Here is a 19,730-nt window from a genome sequence, read left to right as displayed (position 1 = left end):
AAAATGGGCCACTGTAGCTGTTTCTAAATATGTAGATTACTAGCTTTCCCCTTTACTCAACTCTTGCAATAGTTATATCAAGGATACCCATGACTTTCTTCAAGCCCTTAATGATTGGTCAACAACTCTTGTATGTGGAGGGGTGTAATTAGTGAACCTGGACATTAAGTCCCTGTTCACGGTTATACCTAATGAGTATGGTATTGAATCTATATGGGAATTTTTAACTGTGCATAAACTTTTTGATACGTCAAAAGTGGAGCTTCTTTGTGCTATGTTAGACTGTATTTTAAGCAGTATTGTCTTTACATTTAATGATGAATATTACCATCAGCGCTTATGAGTAACAATGGGTACACCAGCTGTGAACACCTATGCAAATTTAGTATTGGCTAGGTGGGAGGAGAAATATATTTTTCTTGAGGGAGACAACAATTATAGGAATGAACATCTCCTGTTTTTTTAAACGATTTGTGGATGATATCTTCCTCTTGTGGAAAGACATAGAAGGAGAGTTAGCAGTTTTTGTAAAGTTTCTTCACTCCACCACAAATTTTCTAGAATTTGATGTAAAATATTCCTATGTGGAGATTAATTTTCTGGATATAGTAATATCTAGGTACGATGCTTCTTTTGACTCTGTAATACATAGGAAAAGTGTACAAGCAGTTAGATACATACAGTCCCAGAGTATGCACCCTCAGTATATTTTTAAAGGTGTGGTGAAAGGGCAGTTTATGAGAGCTAGTAGGCTTAGCACTAAGGATGGTAAGTTTAACATGGAAATGGAGGGAATGGCAAAAGACTTATTGGATAGAGGCTATAATACTGTTATGGTTGACTGAACTAAATATCTAGTTACTAGACTAAGAATGGATGTTGCTAAACCTTATTTGTCAGCTAATAGTGGTAACTGCCCAGCCCAAGAAAGAATGAACATGAAGTTTGGTAAGGTTAATTATCTAATGGCATTTACTAAACACACTAGGTCTTTACAACAGATTATTAAGAGAAATTGGACTAATTTAGTGTCCAATCAAGAAGTTAGTGAGATAGTGGGGAGTACACCACGTTTTGTATTTAAGAGAGGAAAGAACTTGAAGCAGTACCTGTGCTATAAAGATTTAAATAAAAACAATATAATGAAGAGGCCTCTGATGAAATCAGGCACTAAACCATGCCATAATTGTACACATTGTAAGGATATTAATATGGATCTATATTTTGTACATCCCCTTAGTCAAGAGAGGTTTGAATTTAGGGCTACAGGTACCTGTATTACAAAAAAATGTGGTTTATTTCACGAATTGTATAGCCTGCCAGTGTTTTTACATCAGCAAGACAAATAAAAAGTTGAAGGAAAGAATAAGTTCCCATCTTTTAGACATTCATAGGAATGTCCATACTAATGCTTTAGTGAAGCATGTGGCTAGTTTAGGTTTTGAGCATAAGTTTCAGTTTAGGATTTTGCAAATGTTAGCTGCAAATAAAAATGGGGGAGATCTAGTCAACAAAACTGAATTAGCTGAATACAGATGGATATGTTTTTTAGAGCAGATCATGCACCAGGTTTAAATGGCATTGTCAGTATTAAACTTGTTTTAAAAGATAAACATGATTTGGTATAATTTAAGAGTGAACATCACTATATGTCTAGGGATTTGCTGGCATGTATGATGGGGCACTTTAAAGCATTAATTGCCATTGAGGGTGTTTTTTAATGACTGGCTGTGTTCGGTGTATATAAGAAGTGTATTCATCTAGTTTTTATGAAACACTGAGGAAGAGTATTAACTCGAAAGCTTTGTTTTATTTCATTTTATTTATTGTTTTATTAAAGTGCGCTTTCTTGAGAATGGTGGACTTCTGGCTCTTTTTGTTCTACAAACTTAAAAAAATCAGGATTACACTCTAAAATATGTTCAACAAGACCATTTCAAGTTTTTTCTTTTTTTATTATTATATATGTGTTCAAGATTATGTTTATGTGTACTTCTGCTGATCTTCCCAACATTAGTTTTTCTGCATCCATATATTGATGCATATGCCACAACTGTGGATTTATGATCATCTCTGAGTTCTAAAAAGTGAACCCACCACTAACAAAGTTTCTTATTTAAACTCAAAAAGCACACATCTATCAGAACTGGGACCAACATAACATAAAAGCATTTTTTGCAGATGGGCAAGGGCTGCTATATCCCAAAGTTGAGATGCTTTCACCCTGCGCCCTCTTATTTGTATTTACCAAATCCATGGCCTCACAATATTCAGGAAATGATAAATCACAAGACATGTGCTCTTACACAACTGCAATCTCCCTAAAATACAGAAGCTGCACTTTAGTAAACCTGCTTTAAGATCAAGAAGCAATCTCTTAGTCAATTAGACTCAATTGAATATATATATCCCATGGCTTTGCAGTCTACATAACCATTAAAATATTTTAGTAAATGAACATTGAAATAATTCATACTATTTATATATTGTCAAATGATGCTGTTATAGAACTTCAACATTCATCTGCTTACAACTCATATCACCACATTGTTGTTATAGAAGATAATTATTTTAAGATATTACCTTATTATTATATACGTAAAAGATAACTATGGGCTACTTACTAGTTTTGTGATTACTTGAAAGCAGGTCTCAGTTCTTTTTTTATGTTTTCAGGCAGTAGTGTATTGATTTGTAAAACTATTTTCACATTATTTTCCCCTTTTTGCTTTAATGACTAGCATAAGATTCTCAAATCATTCCACAGAGAAGGACAAATTTCCCCGATATAATCCAGTTGCCCATCCAACAGCCCTCTGTGCGTGAGTCTTTCCCTTTTCCTTTGTCTTCCCATTACTTATCTTTTAATGATACTTGTGGTTTTCTGCACCACTCATAAAAACAGGCTATGCAGAATAAAAGTCTTCTGGCTTCTCCTGTTAGGGGTCCCCGCAGCAAATCTATACTAAAAATAAACTGCCATGGAGGAATTTTAATATAATAAGGCTCTATAATAATAGAAAAAGACTCATGCTGCAGAAAATTAAATTTAATTTTTGCAATGTCAGCAACCCTCTTGCTAAATATAACAAGGAATTCCGGAGACTGTTCAAATTAGCTAAAGCCAGATATGAGATAAAAATAGCCACTCAGGAGAAGGATAACCACAAAGTATACTTTAACTATGTATTAATCTCAGAAACAACAAACAGCAGTTCTCAGAGCAAACAGTATCACTTAGTCATAGTCTGAGGACATAGCCAATCTACTAGGGGCAAATTTAGTTCAAAATACTGCAGATCAGATACGTGCATCTAAACCCCCCTCAAATGTCCCATGAACAAGTGCATAAGATGCTATCCAAGGCCAAGAACACTACTCCTGTGGGACCAGTTAACATACTGGGCTGCCTACTGGTCAGCCTGAAACATGACTTGTCAGATCCACTACAGAGATTATTCAACATCAGCCTCCATACAGACTCCATGCCAGATGAATGGAGGGTAGCTGCAGCAGCAGTCATGGCCTCGCACAAAACGGAGGTGTCAACAGACCAGGTAATTATAAACACGAGTCTGGCTAACCTTATCTGTAAGGCTATGGAAAGGATCATTATGGACTCAATAAATATAGGCATAGGCAATCTATAAACTTTCATCCAAACCAGTTCAAATTCTTCAAAGGCAGACCCTGCCTACGTAACCTAGCTGACTTCTTCCAGAAGGTTACTGAAGCAGTAGATAAGGGCAAATCAATAGACACCACATATCAAGACTTCACAAAGGCATTCAATACTATCCCATGCCCAGGTATCATATAACTCTCCCAGTTAAATGTAAACCCCTATGTAAATCACTGGTTAGCAAACTGGTTCACAAGGAAATTAGGATGGGTAGCTCTATTTCCTTCAAAAGAAGTGCCATAAGCAGTGCACTCCTGGGTTCAATCCTTGGTCTGCTTCTCTTTGGCATTTGCTTATTTGAGGTCAAAACAAACTTTAAGGGTTTATACCTAACTAAGTTTGCAAACAACTGTAAACTTTGTGACATCATAAACTCCCCAGAGGGCACCACATTTCTCTAAAAAGGCCATTTTTAAACAAATAGCTGCATGATAAAACTATGCACTAAAAGTTCCCTTGCAACTATCACATTGACAACACAGCTCTGAAAGTTGATCCCATAGTCACGTATCTGGAAACCTAGATCAGCTATGAACTGTCCACCGGTCACCATGCATCCACTACTGTAAGAAAGTCCTTTTTCATTGCACAGCTTATATATAAAGGTATGGTGTCCAGTTCCAGTGATACAATCATTTCACTATAGTGGTTATCATCAGGTCAATAATTAAATATAATGTCACATTCAGAGTGTAGCGTACCTGTCCAAACACTTGCCACAACTGAATTGACCACAATACTTTCTAACTAAAAATATCAAGGGCTGAAATCATAAAATGTATGCAGACTGTCTCAAAGCCTTGTCCCTCCTCTCAGTATCATAACAAGCTACTAAGAAGTGACCTCCACCTCACATATAGAGCCTTAATAGAATAGACCCTATCCTGTCAGACCTATTACATGTCCATAATTCCAGTGGTAGCATGAACACCTGCTCAAAGGATCTCAATCTCTTTTGCAAGATAAATACAGCATGTTGGAGGGACAGGTATGTATCACAGAGAATACCTATTCTATGGAACTGTCTTCCGCTCATAACACAAAGTACTTCTCCTGCTGTTTTCAAATATAATTTAGAGAAATGGATGAGAAACCATAAATTCCCCCACCCTAGTTTATCGCTTATTTCTAGCATGGAAAGGGACAACAAGTAAATGTCCCAACATGACCTTGTTCTGACCACCTCTGGGTTATTTGTAAGCAAAACATAAGGGCTAAAAACTGCCAAGGAATGTAAAGTTAGGCATCTTAAGATCCTCACAGAATAATAGCCTAATAAGTACCTATGAAGCTATCAACCCACTAAATGATTTCTTTTTTAATGCCTCCATATATTTGGAGTTTCTAATACCACAACAGGAATAGACCCTATTCCTCATCCAGAGTGTGATTTAAATTGCTTAAGTCTTTGATGTTTGCTAACAGTGCTCTTCCCAGCACCCACAATATGCCCAGAACTGCCTCCTTCAGCAGTTCATATGGGGCTAATGCATTGTATGCATATCTAAGTAAGATTTAAAAGTCTTTTTTAATTAGTTCTGTTATTCCTACTACTATTGAAACTATCCGAGTATCTTGCTTCCACATTGTTCTCATTTCTGCTTGCAGTATTGCTGCTCTATGACTTTGTGTCTCTTCTTATCATGAAGCAAATTATTTCCACTTACATTCTTCCAATATAAGTTGCTTTCTGAAAACATACTTCTATGAAGCATACAAAAACAAGCAAAAATATTTACTGTATCCCTGGAAACTTTACGATGTACTCATAAAGGAGGCATAACACCTAACTAATTTAAAAATTACCCAGTACTTCTGACTTTCAACTCCAAATAAAAACACCATCCACGATATACCTGCCAAAGAATTCAACGTTTTTAAAATGGTAGGAATCCAGACTTCCATTTTTCTCTACAAGCTTTCCTATTGAGATTTCACCCACACTGTTTGGGCTTCATGTTATGCACTGAAGACCAACAGATGTCAGTTTGTTTTCATATTACCAATACTTACAAATTCCCAAAAGCATTGGAGACAAGCATTTTGTTTTTAGACTTTAAGTATTAAATGAGTGTATGTGACTAAATTTACAGTCCGTACAACCTTTATCTTACCGTTGTTATTTTTCTTTCCATTTTAATAGCATTAGGTATTTGGTTGCTGTTCTCAATGGACTGATACGTTTTGTGAAGCTTCCATGCTATTTTAGAATAACAAATTATGATTGTCAGTGCAGGGATGATGGTGCACAGAATAAACATGCTTATGATAAATGATGCTCCATTATTAGAGCTACTGAATTCATTCCATGCTATTGTACAAGACAGTCCAAAAGGTTCTGGTCCATACTTCCCCCATCCCATCAAAGGCAGAGTTGCCCAAAGCAGTGCGTAAAGCCAAACCATTATAATTATCGCAGTGATTTTCTTCTTGTCAAACTTGTTTCCTAAAACAAAAGAAGAAAAAGAAAGGTCAGTAATTTGTTACATAAAATGGGTGCCTGTCTATATATCAAGCATAAGAATATTAAGATAAATCATTTGCTACAATTTTGCATTTCCAAATTGTTGACCGTGTATCTGAGTCACCTGGAAGATACTAGAACATAGCCACACGCTTCAGGTTTCACATAACATGACCTTTCCCATTTTTATTGCTCAACCTGTTTTGCTGTCATTGGTTGGGATCTTCTGCAATCTTTTATTGAAATGTTTGGCTCAGCATTCTACAAACAACTATCAATGCAGAAAAAGTGTGCTATATCAATCTGTTAGTGAAAAACTAATTAGAATCTGAAAATGCTCCTTTAGTAATAAATAAAATGCTTGAAAAAATATTTGTTAGAGTGAGTTTGGAAAATATGATAAGTTTATTTCTATGTTCAATTTAATTTCTTTATGTGAACAGTAATATTTATATATTATGACTTTGCTTGGACTATAACGTCTTTTTCACTGGAATTACCACCTGCATTATTATGCACTAGTGCATCTCCATGAAATAACCCATGCTGAACTACAGAATAGCTTGTTATGTGAAGTATTTACCTATCCGAGTAGAAACAGCTGCTACTCCCAAAGTAGCACAATAGTACAGACTTTAGATCTGCTGACCCACACAGACTGGCTCATGCACTCAGTTCCCTTTGTCTATGTGACTGCCTGAAACAAGAATTAGAAATAATATAAATTGTTGATAGGTGTGTGTGTGTGTGTGTGTGTGTGTGTGTGTGTGTGTGTGTGTGTGTGTGTGTGTGTGTGTGTGTGTGTGTGTGTGTGTGTGTGTGTGTGTGTGTGTGTGTGTGTGTGTGTGTGTGTGTAGAAAAGATAGATACTTGCATGGTTCCCAGAATCTACATTCATACAGAATGAATTATTGTATTCTCTATGAAAGGCCAGATTTCCAGTTCTTAAAACATTGAAATGATAGACAGAACCAAAGAATATAGCCATAAATATTCTTATGAAACATGCGCTTGCAGTTTTCACTCTCAGTTGCCAAAAGCATATATTATCCTTAAGAATTCCAATATTTTTAGACTGACCGGGCTGCATCAGTAACTCTGTACAATATATGCCAAATCTGTAAGCGTGACTTGAATATATTTTTTCTCTGAGTTATGAGCATCTCCAACAATTATCCTTTTCTGTTTGTTCCCTCATTTAAGTTATAGAAGGAAGACTTGCCAGATATGGATTACCTTACACTGCTTGAAGGCTATAATAGGAGCTTTTAATAGTTTCCTCAATGAAGATAATGCTTTAGCTCATTAATAATCAGTCAGCTGTTTACCCTGATCTTCACAGCAAGTGTTGTTCCATCGGTATATTTATTTATTAACTCAAAACAGTGTAAGAAACTTCTCTGTGTGGAAGATTTTCAGTCCATATATTTCTAGTTAATCACTGTATATTAATCAGATCAGACAATAGTAGTAGAAGTAGCGAACGTAAACTTGTCTTAAGTCAAAACAAAACAAAAAGTAATAATAGAAAATATATAATTGTACAGCATTACTAAGTATTCGAAAGTAATCCAAGCAAGGCAGGCAGTCTGTTTCCAGTCGAAAATCCTTTATTAAGTACACAGACAAGCGATCCAAGTAAAACAAAAATAGAGTAATAATTTCCTCACAAGCTTTCTAAATATATATATACTTTTTATCAGGCATGGGAGTGGTTTATTGTGCTGTAAAACAAAGTGTTATTGGTACACATGTTAAATTAACATCCCTTCCCCCATCAGTGTGACATTCAAGCTGGTCCTGCCCTACTTAGTAGCTGTCATAACAATATATAACCCTTATGTACTTTAAATAAAATGTATAATGATGTGGTACCTCTTATTTAACCAAATTATTAAGTAGATTATTACGTCTGTGATTTTATCCAAGACAATATACTACATGGCTGGAAATATATCGACCTTAGTTCATACCATCATGCACCCACTTCAAAACTTTACTAAAACGCACTTAAAAACATGCTGGCTATGCCCTTGCAACTCCCACTCTAGTATCACCCACCCCATCCAACCAGTACCTTTCTTTCCACTCCACTAACTACCTTGATTATAGCAAGCTCAGATGTTCATAAGCCTAGTACTTATTATACAACCGGAACTTCTTATTGTAACATTTGTTAATGTCTATTATGTACTTCACAGATAAAGATTCTAGTTGTCTACTGATGTACTATGTTCTTCAACTGTAAATATGTTGTAAGTAATTGCTATGTTAAATTGTTAATCGCTATGTAATCCAATGTAACTACTGTCTGTTTATTTTAATTGTGGTGCTTTTCTCCCCGGGCCTTCGCTGAAAATGGACCTACGTCCAGTCGGACACTCCCGGTCAACAAATGTAAATAAATAAATAAATAATTTGGCAATCAAAAATTATATATAAATATATATATATATATATATATATATATATATATATATATTTTGCATGTAAAAATCAGTTCAGCTTTGCGAGACTGTAAATAAACTCAAGCGTAGGATTTCATGTCATCTGTCAGAAATCCACTCTGGATGTAAAAATAATGCACTAGCCAAACACCTTTCTCTTCATAAAAGGCACACAGGTTTTAAGTTCCAGATCCTGGATTGCATAGACATGGGTGATCTTGAAGGAGACATCCCGAATATTCTGGAGAAACATGAACTCATGTGGCAATTAAAGCTGAACTCTTTTAGGAAGCCTAGACTAAACTACTACTGTTCAAATAAAAGTGCACTGGAACTTGAAAAATTGCCACATTGTTTACATGACTAATTGTATTTTATTTTATTTTATTCTACAAATTGGTTTTAAATACCATTTTAAATCAGTTGAAATTTAAGTGTATATTTTGTTTCCATCATCATACATACATTTTTTTCTTATTTTTATTTTTTTCTGGTTCTTTTTTCCACTTTATTCAAAATGATGTGTAATAACAATACTAACTAATTATACAATTATATAGGTTTTTAGGGTTCTTGTACACAGACCTGAAGAAGTCGAGAAGGACAAAAGCGATCTTTGTTAACAATAGGTTATGAAAATAGAAATTGATTTTTACATGCAAAATGTATATGTATATATTTATATATATATTTTGATTGTCAAATGAACTAAGGTTGATATATTTTCAGCCATGTAGTATATTGTCTTGGATAAAATCACAGATGTAATAATCTACTTAATAATTTGGTTAAATAAGAGGTACCACATCATTATAAATTTTATTTAAAGTACATAAGGGTTATATATTATTATGACAGCTACTAAGTAGGTCAGAACCAGCTCGAATGTCACACTGATGGGGTAAGGGATGTGAATTTAACATGTGTACCAATAACACTTTGTTTTACAGCACAATAAACCACTTCCAAGTATATATATATATATATATATATATATATATATATATATATATATATATATGTATATATATATATATTTAGAAAGCTGTTTTTGTTTTACTTGGATCGCTTGTCTGTGTACTTAATAAAGGATTTTCGACTGGAAACAGACTGCCTGCCTTGCTTGGATTACTTTTGAATACTTAGTAATGCTGTACAATTATATATTTTCTATTATTACTTTTTATTTTGTTTTGACTTAAGACGAGTTTACATTCGCTACTTCTACTACTATTGTCTGATCTGATTAATATACAGTGATTAACTAGAAATATATGGACTGAAAATCTTCCACACAGAGAAGTTTCTTACACTGTTTTGTTTTTGGACCCACTACACTTTATTGGGTTGTTTTGAGACTTCAGGGATACCATGGAGATTACTTGTTTTTTATTTATTAACTCCTGATAAAGGCTAAACAACATAAGGACCAGGCATCCCCAGGTACTGATAAAGGATCTTAAAGAAAATCAAAGGGTAAGGGTGTATAAAGCCCTAAGTGGTAAATATTGCCAGAGAGAAACCTATACCTGGTGGCTGTTCTACAAGCATACGTGGAAAGTACAGAATGCCGTACCATGACAAAAGGCAAACTCTTTCTCTATGCTGCCATTGCCATAGAATGAATTGTGTATGCCTTTCCTAAGCAAAATAATCCCATATCCTATTCTTGATTTAAAAAAAAATCTGTGATGCTGGGTCCAGAAAACAAACTTCTGCTAGACCTTCTTTTTTATACCTCCAACATCCCATACACTATTTGGGGGCTTAGTCTAGGGGTTGCTTTCAGAGACTAGACAACTTCTATCTCAGTACTCCATCCTACAGGAGAGGTAAGATAGACACAGAAAAGCTAGTGCATAGACATGGAAATCAAACAGGCTAAGCCCTCTGTTTTTTGGGTTTTCTTTGTAACAAATATACATCTTTGTACTTTGCACATTAAAACCATGGTAGATAGAAGTCCCAATATCCATCCACATTGGCTTTCATGACAAAGCACAAAGATGTATATCTGCTACAAAAAAAAATAGAGGACTGGGCCTACTTGATAACCTATTCATCTGAAGAAGATATCTTGTTTAAAAATTAATTTAGACAGAAAAGACATCTTTAGTAACATCTACTAAAAATTACAAGGAAATTTCTTTCCATCTCTTAAAGGTCTGTCTCACAGAAGCAAACACTGGTTTAACATTAATATAAAATATATGGGGTCGCTTACATCAACAAGACAAACAGCATCAGAACTACAAGAGCCAAAGACCTAAATTTTGCTTGTGACATAAACAGGATACTTTGGAGAGACAGATATGAATCTCAGAAAATCCCCATTCTCTGGAATTGGCTTCCCATCCATGTAAAGCAAAGTCCTACCCCAACTTGGACCAATGGATGGGAAAATGGGAATTCACATCTGGCCTGATGCCTATGTCTCAGATGGACAGAGGCAGCCAGTAAATTATGTCATAACCAAAGATCACTCCCTATACAAATGTCTAAAATATAAATCTTGTGGGTTACATTTGGGCTGCATGGTTAGGCTTATAAAGGTCATATTGGTTGTTGGCCTAGTATACACCTATGAATCTATGAATAAAGTCCAGATGTATAACCATGTGGGTTTTGGAAAGGTTAATGCTCAATGTGTTAGAAAATGAGGATGATTATGTGAAAACAACACTGACTTCTTAAATTGCAAAATCATATATGAATGTTTGTAAAATTTTTTCAAAAACAGCCAGTACATCTGGCAGGAGTCATAAGACATTAGTATCCGAATACCAGCTTGATGCAAAATATTCACATAATATAATCTGTATTCCTCAATGTCTAAAATGTTTGTATAAGTGAGTCTATTGATTCTATAGTCAAGACAACATGGTGATAACAGGCATAATAGATTATCTTGTCTGATGTGAAGTCTCAAAGGAAAAGAGGAAATTAAGGGTCATTAATAACAATCTGGGTCACTCGGTCATTATAAACCAATTAACAGCTGGCTGGAAATGAATCACAGATGCCAAATGCTCAATGACTGTATGGCATCTGAGAAAAAGTTTTATTCTACACAGTAAAGAGAATTCTGTGGGTTAAGAAAAATACCAACATTGGGGAATGGATTATTGATTCTAGTTAATTAAGTAATATTGACCCATAACCCAAATGAAGTCAAGTTCTCCTTGCATTCCTTTTATAAAACCTTGTTGAGATACATGGATTAGACTAGACAACACAGATTTCAATCTCTTATTAAGGATCTTAGCATAATTAGTCAATGGTTATTCCTACCTCTTAGCAATGATTTTAGCATAAATGTTATTTTTAATTGCAGTAGAGAAACTGTTCTGTAACTAGGTGGTAGCTAAAAAGCCTGATTCTCCTCTGGAAGTAAAATACCTCTTCCATGGAAGATGACTGATCCTCATCAAATGCTGAAATAACAAATGTAAAGATTAGTAGGTGATGTCAGTCAAAGCAAGGAAAATAATTTCAACAGAGTATGTATTTTAACATACTCTCCATACGTACAGTATATTAAAGAAATATTATTTAGACATTGGGATGTTATTTCATCTAATAACCTGGGATTGACATTAGGCAAACAACCAGTTATTGTGTATAAGGTGGCACCTAATTTAAAAAGGATGTTAGAACATACTGATAAGAAGAGGGGCAACTTTATCAAATGTACTAAAGCTAGTAATAAGTGTGGGTCTTGTCACCAATGTTCACATATTAATACCGTTGATAAGTTCAGTTTAAGTGATATTAATCATACGGAGATCAGATGTTTAGGTGGAAACTGTAATAGTAAACAAATCATATACAATGCCAAATGTATCATATGTACCGCATTCTATATAGGGAAGACGGAAAGGATGTTAAAGAAACGTATTTATGAACATCTTTATAAAATACATAGGAAGGATAAAACTAATGCCCTATATAGACATATTGTAGATAAAGGGGACCAACATAGTTTTTTGTTTAGTATTATAGATCAGGTCAACCAAGCTACGTATGTAGGAAATTGGAAAGTACAATTGGCACTAAAGGAGAGTATATGGCAGATTAGAACAGATGCCACCAGATATCCTGGCCTCAATGACTATATCAGCATCAAACCGTTTCTCGAAGTAGATTGATAGTGTGCCTTTCTATGTTAGGTTGATTTTGCTCACAATATATTAATTATATGCTTATCTATTCATGTATATATCTGTACAGCTTTATTATCGAATTTTTAAATGTATTTATTATTAATGTATTAATTTCGGCAGTTTTTAAATTAGTAGTTTATATATATATGATATTTATTAGTAGGTTGCATTATATATATAGTAGGCAGTATTTTCTTGATATTTTTACACAGTATTTTTATACAGCAATAATTATGAATTTTTTGTTATTTATTAATGTCAGTAATGTGATTTAATTAGTATTTATATTAAGTATATTCAGCGATTAGCGTAAGGTGTTTATTGTGATTTTTGTGCTGTCACTTTAAAAGTTTTGGCGCAATTTTTGAACTTAACAAGTAACAGTTACTATATATACTCTGTTTTTAAATGGATACATTGTTCTGATGAAGACTGAGTTTGTTCAGTTGAAAGCGCTTAACCCTGTGGTCTGCATTTCGTTATTTGTCTTACTAGTGGAATAAAATACATCACTCGTACGAGCTGCGTCCTTTCTACTTCCAGTATATCCTTTTTTCTGGTTATATCAGGGTTGATGTAAAATAGAAAAAAAAGATACACAACAACTTTGTGTCACTTATTTAAAATTTGGTCTCAGTCAATTTGTATATATTGTAAATAGTTTATTTTTGATTTGTTTGAATTCTGTATTGCTATATTTAAATAGTATAAGATATTTATAATTTTAATATTTTCTGTTACTTTTTATTAATAAAAATAATAAATTATTTTGAAAAAAAACTAACATATACTGCATGTTATTTAAACTTTGATGTTCCTCAATTTGTTTCTTCTCGAATGAACACTGCACACAAAATCAATCATTTGTCATTCTTACTAAATTTGATAAATTGAAAACTAAGCTTCTGGTTAAAATATGAATTGTTGGAAAATAATCATCTGCAAACCATTTCAAGGAATATATTTCATTAATACCTGAGACTTAATATGTGGCTAATCAAGTCAGCTACTATAACATAGCCATCAGAATTATATGGTTATGCAAGATGCAACAATTTGGGGGAGGTAACTAAGTTCTCGTTTTTTGGCAAAATCCTTTACATTGGGTTTCTCTAGTATTATATTAGGTACACATGGCTAGGATTATAAAGACCTTCGGGTCAATAGCCCAGTAACCACCTATTAACCTATTCAAAATCCCCACCATATGTGTGTCATCTGTCTCCAATATATGATATTTAAAGCCATGACTAGCATTGTTCTTCTTTAGTAAAACTATGTTATGTGCATTCCATCAATGTTTCTTTTGTGCATTTGTATGTGTTATTTTTACAATATACTTTAGTATATAACAGTACATCAGTATGACCGTAGTATTTATCAGTCATAGAAAGCAGAGACATCAGAATTATATGATTATGCAAGATGCAGCAATTTGGGGGAACAGTGTAGTTATGTAGAAGTCTGCTTGTGTATTATCTGTTGCAAGAACCCACCTTCTATCTGCACTCATTTATGCCTCCCCTGTACTTATTAACCACAAAAAAACAGACCTTGATAAACTCAAAGTATGCTATAACAAGACTGCTAAGTCTGCCACAGATTCATCACATAGGTCACACCAGCCTAGCCCTAAAAGAACTCTCCTGGTTAGAACTAGCTCAGATAATGACCTTTAATCATCTGGCCGTGGCTCATAAAATACTCCACCAGCCTGAAAAAATACCACCTATCCATAATATAATAGTACCTTATACCAACAACCACACACTACGCTCTGCCAACAAGTCCTTACTAAAAATAACCAGGGCTATAAATACTGCAGGAGAAATCCTTTACTCCAGTCATGTAGCTAAAATATGAAATGCTCTTCCAGACTCTATTAGATCCACAACAAACACTACTCTTAAAAAAAAATACTTAACAATCACTTAAACTCCTGGCTTTGTTCACGTAATACCCCAAATTAGCCTTCAAGATATACAACACTATCCCTTGACCCAGAGTTTTTAAACAACACATCAAACTAACCACCCATTCCACTACTTGTGGTTTCTTCTGTCACATAAAAACTACTAACACCCCACCTATAATCAATCTCTACTACTAACCACAAAAAAAATGCTTTCCCTTTAATCTTATATATAACATTAATACCTCAAAAGTATACCACTAGAATGCTGAATGTAAAACCAAGACTAGAATGGCAACATTTTTGGATACCTAATTGCTATATATGACTATTAATATATATTTTTTTAAATATTTATCTTATGGTTTAAAACTGTAATCTATCTACTCTGTACTATTGTCATTCAAACTTTGCTACCTTATCTTGTAATTTAACATTGTATACAAAAACTGTAATCATACTATTATATGTCTACATGCACTATTAATATTTGTCTGTATGTGGAGCATTTCAACCCAGGTCTCCGCTGAAAATGGGTGTCCACCCAGTCGGACATTTCCGGTAAACAAATGTAAAATAAATAAATAAAATATTTTGAAGAGCTTCTATTACTTACAATGTCATAGTAACACATTTTGAAAATATTGAATTAATTTATTTTATGTTATTTTAATTTATTTTATTTTATTTACTCTTTACTGATTGGGTTAGCCCCACCAGACTAGTGGCTTTTTTTCCAGGGGAGACCTGAGGTGCTGTTTACATTATTATGCTATTTTTAAGTCATTCTGAAGGCCTGGGTCCTAATGAAGTATTTCCTATAAAACACATACAGAAACTGAGCTCAAGTGCATGATCATCCATGAGCAAGGTACTTTTCACATACATATATTAGTTTCACTAGATGTTTGACTTTTACTAAGTTAGGAGGTGTTTATTAAGTATATAATAGCCTTTTTATGTAGTATCATTGTCTAAGAAATCACAGAGAGGACAAAACTTTCCTGAATCACAATACATTTTATTTTTCTTAGTTATCTCATCTATGGCTTTTTTTTATCTTACTGTTTCTGTAAGCAGTCCTTATTGAATGCATGCTGTTGCCAGATTTATAAATACTTATCATATGTGTGTGTGCATAAATATAAATATATAGGTATATACATATATACAGAAAGATTTGCTTTAAAGCCTAAAAGTGATCAAAGCATACTACTTTGACTCACTAATTTCCAATGAAAAAGACCATTGAAAACCATTATGTCAAAACCTCCAGAAAATAAAAATATATATTTTTCTGAGGATGGTGGCAATTCTCACTGCACCTTTACGTGGGGCTTCTGCCCTACATCCCCACTAAATTGTATATACTAATATATAAACTCCATGGTCACACCACAGACAAGAAAAGATAAAAAAGTCCCTACAGCACTCTATTGGATCACACAGACCAACACATTGCAGTAACTCAAAGCCACACATGCAGCAATGCTACAAAGATTTGTAGCTATGCAAGGTATGGTTTTAGACCACAGAGGTTCCTCACCAGGAGAATCCAGTGCCTCAAAAATCTATCATACACAGATAGGCTAAAAGCCCTATCCCTCTACTCAGTTTCATACAGACTCCTCAGAGGTGACCTCTGTCTAGTATACAAGGTGATCTCGGACCGTGCCTTGATGGAACTGCTGCATATCCGCAAGTCAAGCTTCACTCGAGTAACCCGCATGCACAGCATCAACCTGGTCTGTGACATCAATAGGACTTTTTGGCAGAACAGATTTGTCTCCCAGAGACTTCCCCATCTGTGGAATAGACTCCCTCTCCACATCAAGCAGAGTACCTCTTTACCTCTTTATAAGCGCAATCTGGATAACTGGATGGGAAACAGAAAATACATCCATGGGATTCCACCTGTGTCCATGCTGGACAGGAGCATTGGGTGATGACTTCTGTAAACATGGGCTAAACTCTTGGCTGGACTTATAAAGGCCTCAGGGCCAATAGCCTAGTAACTTCCTATGACCCTATGATCCTATATGTACAGAAAGACAGAGATTTATTTAGAGTGTGTGCATGGACAGGACATCACTTTGATATGCCTGATCTTCTCTAACATAGTCAATGGTTGCTATTGCATAACCGATCCAAGCTTACCACTGCACTATGCATATGTGTAATAATTTATCATTGCATTTTGTAGAGTGTTTGCAGGTAGTCATGTTTGGTAAGCATTGTACAGGTAAGATTTGGAGCAAGTGACCAAAAGTGTGGTATGCACCAGGCTTTGTTAGTTGTGTTATCAAAAGTGTGTTGTGTATGCATGTTGCTGTCTGGGAGCAGTCAGCAGCTGAAAGTCATGGATGAGTGATCAAACGTTTGCAGTTTATGTGTGCAGGCTGGAGTTAAAGTGTATATGTCTGACAGCTTAATGTATGTGGTAAGGTAGAATTGTCTGTATAGGAAATGGAATGCAAGCTCATTTGCTTGTGGTATGTCTGTAAAGGTTTGGCTTACAGTGTTAAATAATGGCTGGCTTGAAGTGTCATGTGCAGGTGGGAGATGTGTTATTTCAAAGTATTTGACAGAGTATATGTTAGGTATATTTGGTGCAGACTGTGTGAAAAGGTACAAGAGTTGGGTGCTATGCAAGACAGCTGTTTTTTGCAACTCTGCATCCTAAGCAACACTTCGCTTAAGGTAAGTGCAATCTCACTGTATGAGTTTTTTTCTGAAGGATGCACTTTCTGTTCAGTATTAGGTGGATTGCCCCTTGTAAGAACACTCTTTTGCATGAGTTTCTTTCTGGTTTGGTGCATGGATGTTGAGTGGTGAATGCATTACATAAATGTCATAGAATACAATGGTGATGTTTAGACAAGCCAATACGTTTGCTTAGTTGATTTTTTTAATGGAAGATTCTCAACTAGTTTAAATCTTAATTTGGAACATAATATGAATCATAGTATAGGCTTCATTATTCCAGTCCTGGTATTAAACAGTGTACACAGAGGATGCTGAGTACAGGGCATTCTTGAATGTCTTTCAGTACATCTCATTATGTTGCAATCAGCTGCCAGCATGGTAGACAGCCATTTGTGAAAATGCTGCGTACAATCAATAGGCTTATAAAGGACTTGATGCTTGGAATCAATAAGCTTATAAAGGACTTGATGCTTGGAATCAATAAGCTTATAAAGGACTTAATGCAGAATTTACTATGAACTATGTTGCTGTAGCCACTGCTTCTGGGCAAGCCAAATGTCCATGACATATATAATTAGGTGATGGTCTGTAGTTTGTCAGCAACTTGATCTTGTGTTTGACTGATGACATAACCTAACAGATGTCAGTGCTCGCATCAAGATACATCTAAATTGTCTTATACTTTTTGTTCTATTTATTGTTCTAAGGATACAGTTATGATTATCATGTCCTGCTCTGAAATTCACTTAGTCATACTCACTACTTCCCAATAGTAACTCCGAAGATCTGAATAACATCCAGCTCTAAAGATGAAGCCTCCACGAAAAATGCTTGTCTCTGTTTGGGTGCTGGTCAGTATCTCATCAAGACTTAGAATACTTGCAGATATCCTCTGCCCTATGTAATGATGTATATCTATTGAAGCATTAGGTTAAGACTTTCATTGAGCTTAAAATAGAGACTTACAACACATTATTTGTAAAGGCCCTTTTAGATGACCGGTGAATTTATTCTTCCTGGAAAAGCAATACCATGGATATAGCCTTATCCAGCAGACTTTCCTTCCCAGAAGAAAACAGAACCTACATCTTATCTCAAGTGACTTTTATATGGTTTTGTGTTATGCTAAGGACAGTCTGGCGATGATAGGTCTTACTCTTCTTCTTCGTTCATTAGTCCGCTTGTCCTCTACAGTGCAAACACCGCAAGATGTAAATATCCTATAATTTTGTTTTGACCACTGACAAAATTATATGACTGGATGCAGATATCCTACCAGGAGATGGCCACACAGTATGGAATTATGACACTTGGGCAATTTCTCCATGTGGGGTAAACAAAAGGGTCCCAAAAGGACAATTTGATCACATTAGTAGCATTCCTTTCTCAGTCTAGAATCTGGTGACCATCATATGTATTAAACACAAACTCAGAACCATTTTAGTTCAAAAGACAATTATTATGCAACAAGAGAACACAGTAAAAATTAACAACCGAACAAAACAAAAAAATATGTAACCGCCAAAACAATAATATATGCAGTACTCAGAGAACATCACGACTTCATAAAATAAATAAAAACTTTTTAATTAAGTGTTTTCGTTCCTCTCACATAAAGAACTTCTTTAGAATAAATACCATCACCATCTTCAGTCATTTAAATACATAATTAATCAATGATATTCCAAAAAAATAAACTAATCACAATTTATATATAATAAAGACAAATAAACAATCTTGTTACACAGCCTAAATAATATTAAATTCACAGTACTCATGGATCAAATAATAAAATCCCTCCAAAAAATATCTACTCGTATACATTAAATTAATTACAATTGTACTTTAATAAACTTTTGACCGATATACAGTCATTAATGCCTGTCCACCCTTAAAAATAACTGCCATTTTAATTCTAAAAATTCCAAATACATATTAAAACCTTCAATAAATTTGTTTTTGTTAACTTTCTCTAAAACTAAAAATTGGAACTTCCTAAAATTCTTACAAGTTGACACGTCTTGCCAGAGCATTCATTTTGTCCTTTCTTTTAATTGCTCCTATGCATTTCCTAATTCTCTCATTAAGTTTCCTCAAAGCCTTCCCCACATAAAAACAGTCACAGTTTGAGCAGCATCCTAGATAAAAAATTCCCTCACTCTGGCAATAATTCCTCTCCTTTGCTACCCACCCAAACATAACCAATATGTTTAAAATGAAAACTATTAACGTTTAAGATAAACATGCAATAGGACCACTTCTGACAAGTAAAAGTCCCACATTTCTTTCCTCTTCTTTCACCTATTTGATGTGTAACCTGATGTTCTAATATATGTTTTAAATTTGTTTTCTTAAA

At 34.5% G+C, this 19,730-nt stretch overlaps 1 protein-coding gene across 1 annotated transcript in view; it reads right to left on the bottom strand.

The window, feature by feature from the left end:
- Positions 1 to 19,730, bottom strand: part of LOC122794952 (opsin-5-like) — a 257,286-nt gene that overhangs the window by 69,230 nt on the left and 168,326 nt on the right. Inside the window, exon 6 of the mRNA XM_044063546.1 lies at positions 5,797 to 6,120. Within this exon, the coding sequence (XP_043919481.1) occupies positions 5,797 to 6,120 (324 nt within the window). The remainder of the gene's footprint in view (positions 1 to 5,796; positions 6,121 to 19,730) is intronic.

The sequence above is a fragment of the Protopterus annectens genome, chromosome 2.part1 (genome assembly GCF_019279795.1).
Source record: "Protopterus annectens isolate FY-2018-M chromosome 2.part1, PAN1.0, whole genome shotgun sequence".
Classification (NCBI taxonomy): Eukaryota; Metazoa; Chordata; order Ceratodontiformes; family Protopteridae; genus Protopterus; species Protopterus annectens.
Note: the sequence above shows the minus strand (reverse complement) of the source record. Positions and strands in the feature narration are given on the sequence as shown.